The sequence below is a fragment of the Suricata suricatta genome, chromosome 3, assembly GCF_006229205.1.
Source record: "Suricata suricatta isolate VVHF042 chromosome 3, meerkat_22Aug2017_6uvM2_HiC, whole genome shotgun sequence".
Lineage (NCBI taxonomy): Eukaryota > Metazoa > Chordata > Mammalia > Carnivora > Herpestidae > Suricata > Suricata suricatta.
The window spans coordinates 5,948,141-5,963,223 of record NC_043702.1 but is presented as its reverse complement, the minus strand read 5'-3'; the positions used below and the strand labels follow the sequence as shown (position 1 = coordinate 5,963,223).

At 45.3% G+C, this 15,083-nt stretch overlaps 1 protein-coding gene across 8 annotated transcripts in view; it reads right to left on the bottom strand.

Annotated features, from left to right (window-relative positions):
- The window catches only part of USP40 (ubiquitin specific peptidase 40), an 80,966-nt gene extending 69,642 nt beyond the window's left edge, over window positions 1-11,324 (bottom strand). For 5 of the 8 annotated variants that reach the window (XM_029933565.1, XM_029933567.1, XM_029933569.1 and 2 more), the window contains exons 1-6: window positions 11,224-11,324; window positions 9,719-9,936; window positions 6,904-6,971; window positions 5,421-5,534; window positions 2,383-2,547; window positions 618-764 (exon numbers count right to left, since the gene is read on the bottom strand). In XM_029933565.1, the coding sequence (XP_029789425.1) occupies window positions 618-764; window positions 2,383-2,547; window positions 5,421-5,534; window positions 6,904-6,971; window positions 9,719-9,936; window positions 11,224-11,258 (747 nt within the window). In that variant the 5' untranslated portion in view covers window positions 11,259-11,324. The other 3 variants (XM_029933566.1, XM_029933571.1, XM_029933570.1) reach the window with 3 other exon arrangements.
- Window positions 11,325-15,083: the final 3,759 nt, after the last annotated feature.

Here is a 15,083-nt window from a genome sequence, read left to right as displayed (position 1 = left end):
TGTCCGTGGGCAGCAGGGGAGCAGTCACTGAGGCTCAGCCCTCCCGTCATCCCCACAGTGAGGACCCGGAAGCAGTCTGGCTGCGTACTTCCCGCTGTGGGAAGCGGAAAGGGTACGTTCGGTCTGCCAGTGCCAGGGAGGTGGGTCTGCCAACGCCGCTGTGTGACCGCACGGGCAGGCAGAGGGCAGGCAGCGAGGGCAGGCAGCGAGGCCGCTGTTTGCACAGCAGGAGGCCAAGAAAGAAAAGCGCAAGGAGCTTCTTGGCAGAAACAAAAACACACCGCCTTCCTCCTCGTGGGACTTTGCCAGAAGCAAGGATGTGGGGAGTTTGTGTTTAAAAAGGTGTTTTTAAGAAACACTGAGGTACAGATACATTTTTCTTGGGAGGGAAAGAAGTTGAGAGAACTGCTGGGTTGAAAACTTTAAAAAAAATTGCTTTACTGTAAAAAATTAAAATCTGGATCTGTGGAATGGAAAGGTCTTTTCGGTTCTCGGTTGTACTCAGGGGCTTCCTGTGCGTCTTCCAGACTTCCTCACACAAGCGGGCTTCACGCGACAGACCTCGGGCTGCCAGGCGCAGCGGGGGCCCCCAAGAGTAGGCAGGTGTCTGTCTTTACCTTTGCGGCTTTAACCAGCCTGTCACAAGTGCCACAGTGGTACAGGTTGTCACAGTCAAACACTTCCTCTTCTACGTACATGTTCCAGAGCGCATCCTCCAAGCCTGCTACATTTCTGACTGCTACCGTTAGATCCAAGAAGTCCTCCTGAAATACACATGGATATCACACTGGAAAAAACCATTTCACAGCAGTTTGCAGACACATCACCAACTCCTACATATGCTGGGAATAACAGATAACTTCTCCCTAAAACCCTATTATGAGGGGACAGATGTCCTAATTGGATACTGTGAAATTCATCACACAATATTACCCTAAATCAAATTATAATTTGGCCGAAAATACGTCAGGAACTCGTTTGTAAGTTCACTACGGCTACAGTAAAACCTGCATTAGTGGGAAATAGACCACTGAACACACATCTGGACTGAGAAGGGCACGTGTGCAGTGCTTACTGGTTCTGTCTCAGTCTCTAGGCTGCAACGGCATGGGCAGGGCTGGACCCCTAGAGTAACCCCACTTCTGCATCTCCTGCTAGGGCGGGTTTAACATCTACTGAGGAAGTTGTAAGAAAAAAATTATTCTGAGTCAGGATAAAAAGGTGTTTTTCTGAAAAGAGCAGAGTATTTTGCAAATAGGAGTCTGTCAACTCTACTATAACCACATTTAAATTGCAGCTTATTTATAGTAGTAAACACTTAAAATATGATCAGTTTAGATCATACATAGTTGTGTGGGTGTGCGAGACAGCATTGCCCTAAGGGATCGCAGGGACTGTAAAAATAACAGTACTACCTAGCTCCTGGTGGGTATCTAAAGGAACAGAAGCAACATTTATATACAGTTTATAATATATACAGATGAAAAGGTGATGTCTATAATTAGGTGCCTTCATATACATTATGGCTTAAAATTATTTTGTGAATTATTACAGTATAGTTAAGTCAATCATACAGTAATCCAAAGACATACAATGTCTTAATATTTCTAAGCCGACCAAATCCTCTATCAGCACAGGCAAAAAGGGCCAAAGCGTTTTTTTATTTCCAACTTTCATTAAAAAAATAAGAATATATACGTATCCAAAAAAGCAAATAATGCAACATTTAAAAATGGCATTTGATTTTTTTACTCATACAAACACAGCAATTTTCTAGAACTCTTGCCATGATAAAAAGAGATTAAGGGAAAACTGTTCAGCGATGCAATTAAGTGCTACATAAGATTTATAAAGCAAGTAGAGATTATTATATTTACAGGAGCAGATTTCCAATACCTAATTTTTAATTAGATTAAAGGGACAACATAAGTACAAATGAGCTTTCTAAAGGATGTTAATAAACTAAATCCAATATTTAATTACAGGTGTTTATCAATGTAAACATTCTTTAGTATTCTCGATTTCTATTACTTCCTTAATTAACTTTTGTTACAACACTCCAATCAGCCATGATATTGGCTCTTCTGAGGCCATGGACCTCTACCTATAAACATTCTCCACATCTGTTCTCTAAAGATTAAAGTACTTAATAAAAGTTTAAAGCTATGTTTTAAGATATTTGCTTCTTTTGGTTTATATGAAGAAATCTGGATCATCAACTTAGGACTTAGGTGTAGTTAGAGTAAAAGAAAATAACTGATAAAGTGATTTCTAGTAGAAACACTTTGACCCTCACGTGGTATTACAGATCACAGACTTAATTACGTGAATTATAACTTACGATAGAACGTATTACTAAAACACTCCTGCACGCACACTCACCTGCTTCTCACTGACACTCTTACATTCTTTACAAACAACCTGGTTAACGATGGTCCCGTGGTACAGACGATGGATGAGGTCATGGCCGGAGGTCCCGACTAAAGAAGTTTCCAAAGCACTAAAGAGAATTCGATTCAGTTCCTGCACATCATGTTGCCTCATCTCCTATAAAACAGGTAACTTTTAAATGTAATTTGGTGTTTCAGGTTTTTAAAAACAGACTCTTAAAGTGGTATTAATTAAAAAAAAACAAACAACGAAAGCTTTATCTGGAAACCCGAAGGCAAGCCTCGATCAAAGACGAGGGTGACGGGGCTAAGCGCGCTGGGAGCAGGTGAAGAGGTCTCCGCTGTTTTCACTGTCACTGCGAACTGGAAACATGGACGGGCGGTGTTCAGGGCGCACATATAGCCCAACTCACTTGAAAACAGGAAAGTGCTTTCATTCTTGTGGGAAACCACACACACGGCCACGGCACGGGAGAGGGGAAGACGGCAAGAGGCACAGAGCCGTCCTCAAGAGCCGGCAGTGCACGCACAGCGAAATCTCACGTCAGGGGACCCGAATCATGAGCATTTGAAAAGAACCAGAATTTACTGTTTGCACACACAGACCAACTAACACGGCGCTGGGGGAAATTCTGAAGCAACTGGCTTCACTCCACCGTGCAGCTGTGTGTGAACAGACCAAACGCCTTAAGCACAACCGATAAACCAGAGCCAAGAGGACACCGACGCTCGGAAGTGGAGCAGAGGAGGAAGGTGGGGGGGGTGGGGGAGGCCAGGAGATGAGGTCACAGGAACCAGCAGGAGTTGGAGTTTTAAGGGGCAGAGGGAGGGGCGGTGAGTGCTCCCAAGATGGCTCAGAAGAGAGAAGCATCTCCTGGAACTTGGCCCGTGCACGTCATGGGTGACTTGGGCAAGAAGGTAGAAAGGAGGAGGGGACAAATGAAAGGTGCAGAAGTAGAGACCATGAGGGAAGACAAGTTTAAAGAAAACTTTCGCGTGAAAGAAGCTGATGAAGTGGATGAAAGCTGGAGTAAGAAGTGGGTGCCAGGATCTTTTCTCTTGATTTTTAACACATGAGACATGGGAGCATGTAAAGTTCTCTGGTACCATTGGCTCTGAAGGGGGTATGGGGAAATTTTCGGGCGGTCTCTGAATAGTGCTAAGGCTGGCAAAGCCTCTTTACCAGTCCTAGAGGGTTTCCTGAGAGACTTTATTTAGAAATTCATAAATAAATAAGGTTTTCACTGCTTTGAGAGTATGGAATCAGCAACTCCGTGGAAGCTCATGATGAAAAAGGAAAACCCAGCAGCTGATGACTAGATTAAAACACCACGTGGCACGTCCCTCCTGTAAAATATTACTTGGTGATAAAAATGGATGAAGTGCTAATATGAAACCAGAAAACATGATTTAAGGGAAAGAAACTAGCCACAAAAGATCACATGTTGCTGATTCCACTTCTGTGCAACGTCCATAACAGGCAAACCCATAAAGGTAGCAAGTAGATGCGAGGCTGCCAGGGTCTGCGGGAAGAGTGTCTGCTCACGGGTGTGGGGTTTCTTTTGGGGGTCGTGAAAATGTTCTGAACTTGGTCAAACTGATGGCCGCATAGTCTGTGAATACCCCAAACTGCTGACTTGTACCCTTAAGAGTGAATTTTACGGCATGTGAATTCTCTCTCAACAAAGTGGTCATTTTTAAACTTTAAAAGAATTTAACCTTTTTAAAGGTTTTTATTTATTAGTGAGACAGAGAGAAACAGAGCATGCATGGGGGAGGGGCAGAGACAGGGAGACAGAATCCGAAGCAGGCTCCAGGCTCTGAGCTGTCAGCACAGAGCCCGATGTGGGGCTTGAACCCAAGAACTGTGAGGTCATGACCGGAGCCGAAGTCGGGCACTTAACCTACTGAGTCACCCGGGGCACCCCTAGAAAAAATTTTTTTGAAGTTTATTCATTTATTTTGAGAGCGAGCGAGCAAGCACGAGTGGGAGAAGGGAGAGACAGGGAGAGAGAGAGAATCCCAAGCAGGCTCTGCATGCATGGTCAGCGCAGAGCCCGATGTAGGGCTCGAACTCGCGAACTGTGAGATCATGACCCGAGCCAAAACCAAGGCGCCCCACAAAGCTGTCAAGGTGAAAACAAGGAAGGAAGAACGAATTACCCCTAAGCACCGGCCCTACGCCAGAAACCTAACTGCGCAGTGCGCTACTTTACTTCCAAACCCAAGCCCCGCCTCTTCAACCCCGCAGCGTCGTCAGGTTTAGAGGAGTGCTCTGCATTAGAAGAACACAGTTCAAAGTTTACTTCTGAAGGCAGTGTAAAATTTTCTGGTCACCGCCTCTTTAAATTCTGTGACAGTTTCCCACGCCTCTCTACTGTGAGAATACATCTTCCAATAAAAAAATCACAGCTCACCAATTTTGACAAGTACCTTTACTCGCTGCTGACGTGTTTAGTGTTTGCATGTAGCAAAGTATGCGTTAGAAACTCCACCAGAAAATGAGAGAATGTGCACACACAGTAGGATGCAGGAAGAACATGAAGAGTCAGGAGAAAAGCAGGACAGGGAAAATGAGAAGACCAGCTAAGAATGTTCTCACCATTTTCCTTGAAGCAAACACTCCAATGAGAATACCCAGATTCAAGCACAAAAGCATGTCATCAAGGCAGACAGAATTACCGCCAGTCGCTTTTCAAGCCGATTAGCAATTTGTTACATAAATGGGAATTTCCACGCTGTTATCTCAACTAGACTATAGAGAGGAGAGAGATTGTACAAGTCAGGTCTTCTATTTCTCCGTGTCCACAACCCTCTCTCCAAATCCAGGTCACACCCATTCGTAAAATCCCGCATAGAACAAGTGTCTAGAAATATATTACTGGCTTATAATGACTGAACATGAGAAGAAAATATTTCATCAATTTCTTGAGACCCTAAGACAAAATGAAAGGAAGTCGGATACTGCTATTAAGCCAATGTTTACTCTTTACTGCTAACTCTGTTCCTTGGAGACGCTGCCCTTCGCACCTCATTGCTGGTCCACCCGAAGCTGTCCGTGAGGTCTGTGGTCGACGCCGCGTCCTGGTCCAGGAGCAGAAGCTGAGCAAACATCCGCTGTAACTGTAAAGGTATGATGCGAACCTGAAAGAGAAGCAAAGGCGTAAACGAAGTCCTTTAAATGTTCGGGAAGGGGGGGGGGAGGCGGTTGAAAGAAATGCAAACTAGTCTCCTCCTCCCTCCTAGTTCATTCACTTCAATCAGGAGAAGTTTATAACTATTACACAGGGTGAACTAAGATTCCCTTTTTTCTTAAGATTCTAACTCAATCCAAGAAGGTTTAGCTCTCTGGAGTTTTCAGTATTAACACCCAAACCGGTCTAAGACACCAGCCCATTATTGACAGTAGTTTCAGTCTCTGCTCGTTCACTCACTCTCTAAAATCTCTGAGACACATTCCCCAGAAAAAATCTTCCAGCCACAGCGATCACTTACTCTGGAGGCCGCACACCTCACAGGACTGGCTGCACCTGCCTCACTCCCTTCCTGCCTTATCTGGTGTGGGGCGGGTTCGGGCAGGCAGAGAATGATGCTCAGAGCCTGGCGGGCAGGCTGGACTTACGTATCGAAAGCGAGAATAAGACTTTGGGCACCTTTACGGCAATTTGACATTGCCACCACATTTTTATTACATATTACTAAGTACGACCTGCAGGAGATGGGGAAGAAAAAGAAACACACAAAAACTGGCTCTTCATAACACAGGTGGTTTTGAGAAGAACTGGGCTGTGTCACAGAAGACTACTATTCGGAAATGCAGATTTTAGCCTGAAAGCAATAAACTTCTGAGTGGTGTTTAAGCAAGGAGGAACACGACTAGAAAGGCACTTATAGGGGCGCCTGGGTGGCTTAGGTGGTTAAACGTCCAACTTTTTCAGGTCATGATCTCAGTTCATAGGTTCCAGTCCTGCGTCGGGCTCTGTGCTGACAGCTCAGAGCCTGGAGCCTGCTTCCAATTCTGTGTGTCCCTCTCTCTCTGCCCCTCCCCTGCTCATGGTCTGTCTCTCTGTCTCTCAAAAATAAACAAACATTAAGAAAAAAAAAAAAAAAAAGGAAGGCACTTCTAACAAACCAATTCATTACTTGGTTTATTTCCAGGATAATAAACTGAAACAATACCAGTCTCTAATTTTTGTTGTTGTTACATATACGTGTATCAGGTAGATTTTTTTGGTAGGCTAATGTGGGTCATTTGCAAATATCTTCTTGACCAAGGTAGGTCTATAAAGCTGCCCCATCACTATATTTGGAGAAGAAATTCTTTTTTGGAAGGAAGATTCCCTTACCAGTAAGGTATATGAGCCAAATTACTTTTCTGAAAATAAAAATTAATATTTGATAATAAAATTATGGATTTTTATGAGTAAGGAATTTAATTCTTTCCTTAAAAAAACATTTCCTCAATACTCCAAAACCCCTCCACAAAAACACCTGTAAATCATAGACATGATACCTTTGCATCAGCATTATCCTTCTCCTCGAACGATCCAAGCTCTTCTGGGCCCAGGGAAAATAAAGCTTCTGAACAAAAGAGTAGAATCAGAGACATAAACGTCATTGTTCCAATTTAGAAAACTGTTTTAGAAAGCCAAAGCCTCCAGTAAATAAAATCACTTAGAGATTCAGGAGTATGACTGTGGCAATATTCATACTGTTCATCTCACTTCCGGAGAACATTACTCTATAAAGTGGCATGCTAAGGGTTCAGTGGGGAAGATCTATACAAGGAAAACGATGCCAAAGAAAGTAAAAACAGTAACATCAGAAATCTTTGACGGTTTCCTAGTGCCCATGGTAGTGGGTCCCAAAAGCCACACGAGGAAATATACCATATATAAAAGTGTCACGTGTTCATTTCCAAGCCACATGTGAGGCTTTCAACCATCTTTCAAGACAAAGACCACCTTGATCTCTGAGATCACACTCTTCCTCTTTTCAGTATAAACGATGTCTTATCGGAATTAAGGGTAGTAACGGACGGTAGTGACCTCGCCGGAGGGCTCGCCTCCACAACAGTTTTATACTCCCAAGTCTAGGCACGCCGCTCAGTGGGGCGTGTCTGTGGAAGTCTATATTCAAACCACATGGGAGGCCCTACCAGGACACTCTGATCTACTCCAGGGAGAGAATGGAGGGAATGGGTACTGTCCCCCTCTGAAGATCACTGCTGCCTGGCAATTACAATTACGTTATATTCCTTCTGAGCTCCTGGCAGGAAATGGGAAGGAATGAACTACAAACGTAAAGGTGAAAGCATAAAACCGCACAAGGGCTTTTACAATCATTTCCCACTACTCTCTGCCCCCATGAACCACCAGTACAGTGGAACCCAATCCAGCCCTGCTCAAGATACCAAAGAGTTCCAAAATTCTTCTCCCCACGGTACTCTGCCAATTCTTACCCCTACTAAATTACACCTCCTCTTCAATAAGCATCAGGATTCATGCTAAGCCATACAAGGAATGCAGAGTCCACACTAAAATACGTGCTTGGCCAGCGACCTCCTTTGCCAAGAGTAAGGTGGCCTGCGTTCTTGCTCAGTGGCCTTCTCCATGCAGCCCTATCCTTGCTCTGGGCTCTCTCTCTATGACCTGGACTGCTTGCCCACCAAGCACCTTCCTCAGTCTCTTTTTAAGACTACTTTTCTCCTTCAACTGTATTAACGTTCGAAAGACTTTTAATCTCCTAGGAATCTGCTGAAATTGATGCTAAAAATCTCTAATGGTGGAATAACTGAATACATTTATGGAGAGGATTGAGTCAAGGACAAATGACTCTACTCTCAAAAATAAAAGAAAACAACAAAAAAAAAAGAGGGGGCACCTAGGGGGGCTCAGTCCGTTACATGTCCGACTTTGGCTCACATAATGATTTTGTGGTTCGTGAGTTCGAGCCCTATGTCGGGCTCTGTGCTGACAGCTCAGAGCCTGGAGCCTGATTTGGATTCTATGTCTCCCCTTCTCTCCTGCCCTTCCCCCACACACGCTCTGTCTCTCAAAAGTAAGTAAAAACATTAAAAAAAACAACAACAAACGGCTCCACTCTGAAATCCCACATGCAGTTTTATCCATTAGAATGGCCCTGGGAAGGGGAGGATGGTAAATACTAAATCTCTGGAGGCAGGAAGTCTTGAAGCTAAGAAGCAACAGAACATGTCAAAAAGTCTTGCTAAATTTGGCACTGGTGGGAAGGGGATGAGATACTGGATACAGGATGAGCCAGGCTGTCTGTCCTCAGTATGCAGAGACACTGTGGAGAGCTGAGGGACAGTCACACAGCGTTGTGGCTCAAGGCCCCGGTCGTGGCCAGGTGAAGGTAAGGTTCATACTGAAATCAAGGGAACACAGAGACTAGGACCCTTGTGGAGGAAGCTAGTTTGCAGAGATGGAATGGAACACACACATAGAGAATTACAGGGGCAAGCAATCAAGGGCCCAGTGGGGTCAGGCTGGCTTCCTGTAGGTCCTTTCAAGGAGATTTCCCTTATATTCTTATAGTAAACTCCCCTCAATTGACATAATTAAGTTAAGTGGGTTTCTGGTCCTTGCACATAGTCCCTTATCTAACATCTGGGGTCTTTGGAATTTCCAGGTTTGAGAAAGGTAATAGGAAGAAAGAGTTAAATATGTTAGTGTTAAGTCCCCAGCAGGATCTGGGATAAACAGTGTCCATTAATCAAGGAGCTAATGTTCCTGGAATAAATGTCTGAATATCCACCCAAATGAGACAGCTAAGACTATAAACAGCCTCACATCTCGTCGGCTTCTGAGGCTGAACAAGTTCAGATCAGGTTACCAGAATGTTCTGGATTTCAGAATTGCAGACAAACGACTGGGGGCTGCATCAACAGCATGACACCCCATCCCTGCTCCAAAAGGCAGGACTGAATTATTTTAGGTAACTTGAGTCTTTAATACTTTAGAAAAATTATAATTTTTAAAAATTTTAAAAATACAAATAGTGTAACAATAACGAAGGCTGGTACTCATGACCTAACTGCCTTTATGTGGTATTTTAAATTATAGGAATTAGAAAATCGTCGCCTTATTTTTGTTGCTAAAAATTACTGTGATCACACAGAATACATCTGAGGCAATTTTAGCTTCACATTTCTCTACACAGAGAATTACCGATCTATTTCTTCCAGCAGCAACAACCCGCCCATGCTGTGGGATACAACTTTAAGATCCTTTTATAACTTTGAGTAATTGCCTGCATGTGGAGACAAAGGTACTCGTTACTCCTCCAGCGCATGTAACGCGGCATACCTCTGAATTCAGGTGTGAAATGAAGAGTTTGAAGAAGGGAATTGAGGTAACAGGTTCCACCCTGATTTCTAATTCCGCTTAAATTGGTGAATTCTCTAGGAGCTGGTGGCTCCAAAACCTTGGTCTTTAATTTCTTCTCTTTTCCGTACTGACTGTTCCACTCACTGGAATAATCTTCTTCAAATAGATCCCCAAACATTGTGAAACTAAATACTACCCTTAAAAAGAAAATGACATGTTATACAAATGCTTTTATTTTTAAAACAAATTTTCCACACATCTCCCTACCTTATGACTCTTCTAAGTCGCTCCTTACAAAGTTTATCCAGTAGTTTGGGGTTTGGGAAACTGCAAGACCTAGATTTTTCTCATCCTGGCTCCACACAGCCTGCGTTATCCCAGGCGAGTTCCGGAGCCCACGTTCTTTAGATGTAAAATACGACACCACCGATCATACGAGAGAATTTAAGAAAGGCACTAGGGGTACAGGGTTTGGCTCCCCGTGAGAGCTGCTTTAAAAAAGGCATACTGAGGGACACCTGGGTGGCTCAGTCAGTTAAGTACCTGACTCCGGTCTGTGCCTCAGGTCAGGATCTCACAGCTGTGAGATCAGCCCTGGGTCAGGTCGGTTCTTCCATGGGGGTGGGGTGGGGAGAGGGGAGAGGGGGGCTGCTTCAGATTCTGCCCCTCCCCCGTTCATGTTTTGTTTTTCTCTCTCAAAATAAACAAACAGAAACGTTCACAAGTAAAAAGGCATACTGAAATCCCTGGTGAAAAAAGAAAGAAAACCCTTCCCTAACCCTTATCTACTGCTGGGGTGCAAAGCCAATCCTAGACTCGTTCAACCACTTCCTGAAATCTCAGCGTCCCTCACTCCTTGAACCAGATAATGGCGCACTCAGAGGAACTGAGTGGGGCAAATTCCGCTCTACCGCAGTGCAGTACGCGGTCCCAAAGCCGGAGCGCCAGAAGGACGTTCACTGGGAGGAAGGACTGCCGTTAAACATCAACGGGCCTAAAGGCCCCCCAGTATGTATCGGTGATGCCTACACTAGCTCTGGGAACCTACAGGACCCGCTCAGGGTCTCACCTCGAGAGTGGGGGAGCGTCCCTTGGAGTTGAAGTGCAAAGCGCCTAGCACAGTTCCTAAGGGACAGGAAGCGCTGAAACGCAATATATTCCTTTTCAACCCGTGCCTCACGGAAAAAAAAAAAACACCCACGGACAAAAAAAAAAATGGAACTTGAAAGTCCGGCCTCGAGTTCGTGGTCTGGATTCCGTCTCCCCCCCAACCCCCCCACGTCGGGGCCCAAGGCCAGGCCTTCAGGCCCCGCACGCCACCACGGAGCCCAGGGGCGCGAAGACGCAGGGGTCCCCGCGGCAGCCCGCCGCGTCCTGAGGCCGCCCGCGAAGCCCCTCGCCTCGCCGTCCAAGTGTCCCGCCCACAGCGCCACTGCGCCACCCACGTCCCCACTCCGAGAACCCCCGCCGCCAGCCTCACTTACTGCCTAAAGCCCAGCCCCACGACCGAAACAAACATACGCGCCCGAGCTGGGCGCAGCCATGCTTGCGTGGGCGGCTGCCCCGCGGCCGCGAGCCTGAGGAATTTATGGAACGCGCGGACTACGTTTCCCAGGACGCCCCGCGCGAGCGCCGACCCGCCGCGCGGGGCCTTATGGGCAATGTAGTCCTTTTGACCGGGGAGTTCGAGAATCGTGGAGGGAGGGCTGCGATGGCGTCCCTGTCAGCTCAGGGGTGCGCCGGTCAGTTCAGTCCGCGGACCACTCAATCGTTCACGTCTTAAGAGTTTATACTTACCGCTGTTCACAATCGGAACAAGTCTTTTGGCATGGTTAATTTCTAAGTCACCTGCACAGTGGAAGCTGTAGGGCTTCAAGTTTGCCACGCTCTATCAAAGGTGTTTTCCGGGTGTGTCTCCAGTGAAAAATGCTCCACATAACCTTAAACCTCATAACATCCTCCATGTTTATTTTGTCTGCGCCAAGTCTAAGTAGCATACCAAAGAGTACATAAAAACCTCAAAAATTTCCTTCTGTCCCCTTGGACACCTTCAGTGTGGAGTGTTTGAATAGCCTGTTTAGGCTCTACTTCTGGCATCTCCTTTGTCTAATCAGCCTCCATCCAGAAGTTAATGAGGAAGACAAGGAGAACACCGTTTTTACAACAGCAAGAAAGTTTGAAAGGTTGAGAAGAACAATAGTGATAGAGAAAATGGGAAAGCCAGTTTCGAAGTAAATCTTAAGAGATTTGTACTTGGAACTGTTGTTGAGATTTTAGTGTTTTAAAGTAATATCAAAACCCAACGTGGGGCTTGAGCTCACAACCTGGAGATCAAGAGTCACATACAGTACAATTGAGCGAGCCAGGTGCCCTTCTATTTGGAACATTTTAGGGAGATAAGTGTGGCTGCACTGTTCAGGGAGTGTTTATAGGAGGCTAAAGGTCTAGATTAGGAAACCACAATGGGAATGGCAGCTCCCTGTTATCATTGGTCATCACTGGGTAACCTTGCCCCCTTGATAGCCTCCTCTTCATGACTCTGCTCCCTGGGTCAGTGGCATTCTATCCCGAGATTTTCTGCCCTTTGATTCCTTCTCCTTTGTCTGCTGTGGTTCATTTCCTAAAAGTAGATAGTCCTCAAACTTCCATTCCTTGACCAAGAATAAACACCTGAAGTTCAGCTCCATGAAGACACAGGCTCTCCACTCTGTAGAGGTGTGTCCCAGACACCTCAAGAGTGCCTGGCTCGTCACAGGCTTTTAATAAATATTTGTTGAATGAATGGAAGGCCTATTGACACCATCATCCTTCTCCTCATGTAGCATCAAAGTCTTGCAGCTCTATTTGAAACTTCATCTTTTGTCCATGAATCTGACCATTTGTGTTGCCTGGACAATACTTCTTATTTCCTCTGCTCCCTCTCTGCTCATCAGACCCTCCCTGAGCCTCCCCTGCATTAGGATGACAGCTCTATCAGTGGACTCTCATTTTATGCATCTCATCCTGCATGTCACTATGATACCCACCCTGAGATCACACTTCCTATAGGAAGCTTTAGCGATTCCCCTTCGTCTACTCTAGAAACTCCTCATTATGATGTTCTTAGTCCACTGTGGCCCCAGCACCCTTCATGCTGCGTTTCTCACTGCTCACCTGTTTTCTAGTTAAAGAGTCTCCAGATGTGCTGTCTGCCTTCTTGCTTCTGTGATCTGCTTCATGTTGTGCACGCTGTGAGGAATGTCTGTCCTCCCAGATCCTCCCTTTACTCCCTTCGATGAAAACCCATCTCAAAGTCTAACTCATCCATAAAAGTTTTCCATATCTCTCTAAACAAGCCATGACCTTTTCTTTCATTAAGCCATTAGGGTTATGTGTAACACTCTTGTAACCCATGAAGCTGGCAAAGTCACATACGATCATGTGTCTGTATCTCCAACTCAGGGATTGTGCTGAATCTGCCCTGTTGCCCCTACCCAATTACAAACCCAGTGGACACCTTTGGGTCTAAATCCATCTCCCCATTCTCGTTGCCTCCGTCAGCTTCCGTTCTGTGTTAGTGAACGATCCCATCACCTCACCCTTTGCTCATGCAAGAAACCCAGAAGGCATTCTAGAATCTACACCCATCCTTGTAAGGCCATTCAAACCACAGTCTTGCCTCTCTTCCTCCATACTAGATTCCATCTCCTGTTTCCATGCCCCTGCACAGATCAGGCCAGCATGCCACAGCTCAGCCTTCACGTAGCAAGTGCTCCCTGGGCGGCTGTGGGTGTTGGGCTTGGCTGCAGGCATACTGGCCTCCAACCATGAACACAGCTGACAAGGCCAGCTCTCACCACAGCTCACATTTTCTGGGCCACCGAGAGTAACAGAAAAACTAGCAAACAAATCACATCAGACAGCGGCAGGTGTTACGAGGAAGACAGAGTGATATGAAAGAGGATGGAGGGAGTGGGTAGGGTGGCAAGGAGACATGAGTCGCCCTTTATTTTTCCATTTATTCGTTCATTCCTTCACTCATACTTCAATGAATATTTACTAAGCATCAACTATATTTAATAAACATTTACTAGCAGGCACAGGGCTAGCTCAATGTCTAGGATATAATATTAATAAGATTATAGACATACCACAATTTGTTTATCCAGTCACCTGTTGATAGGTCTCTGTGGTGTTTCCAGCTCTTTCTATGCAGATGAAATGGCTGGGAATATTCACACGCTATGGCTTTGCACTGAAGAAAAAGTTCTCAGACACTAGACTGAGCGGACGTGCAGGGCTGCCTCTGACACAGCAGCAGCAGCAGTAGGCTACATGTAGCTTTTGTTTTCTATTTTGTCAGATATAAGTATTAGAGAGTATCAAAGTATGGAAAGAGAGGACAAAAGACCTTAGTGAAAGCAAGCAAGGAGCACGTGAAGATCCAAGGAGTGTCAGGAAGCTACAGCCGGCTTTGTATCTAACTGTCCTCTGCGTGATCCTAGGGCGCTGAATCTCATAACGCGATCGCAGTTGACAGCCTTGAGACCGGAACATTGCTGACATTTCAGCTACTACCCCACTCACCCTCCAGGGCTCACAACACATTCTCTAGGAATAACTCCACGTCTCCCAGCTTTTGTTTTTCGGTTGTAGGAACAAGGGTCGCAATAGAAGGGGTGAGCCTCTGGGGAGTGACAAAGAACACCTTAGCTGATGTGGAGCAGAAAGACATCATCATTTTGACGACTGCAATGAAAAACAAAGCCATCACTAGTAGCATAATAGTATTAAACCATGAATGAAGATCAAACCTAGAGAACCAGTTTTTGGGGTTGATCCAATTAGAAAAGTCATTGAGAGCATCAATCACTGCTTGTTGGTTTTCTTGTTGAAGCGCTCATAATTGTTTTTGTAACCTATTTTTAGGTTATCAATGGAGACATTTAGGGGTGAATCGAATACCTGATTAAGATGTCGATGGATTCGATCCCAGGACTTGTATAAAGTAGGGGCTAGGGATAGCCCAAGTCTCTAAGGAATTCGAAAGCAAGGCTTTCAGGATCTTGAGGGGCTAGCAAATGTGAAGATAAGATTATTTTTAGTCTCTAATAAAACAAAAGCATAAGGGAGTAACGCAGCCATGGGTTCTTTGAGCAAGGTCACACTCTGCATGTTTCGGGAGTCCATCAGTGGGCTGCGAGCTGTAAGGAGATTTAATTTATGTTACATTTCTCTTGCCTTTGTTTCCCTCATCATTCCCCTCCCCCCGCCCCAACAACATTGACCCTTAAATCTTTAAGGTTGTTGAAGGCAGAAGGTCTCAGTTGAATAGAGGGCACAGAAATGTCCCTACCTGTGGGTC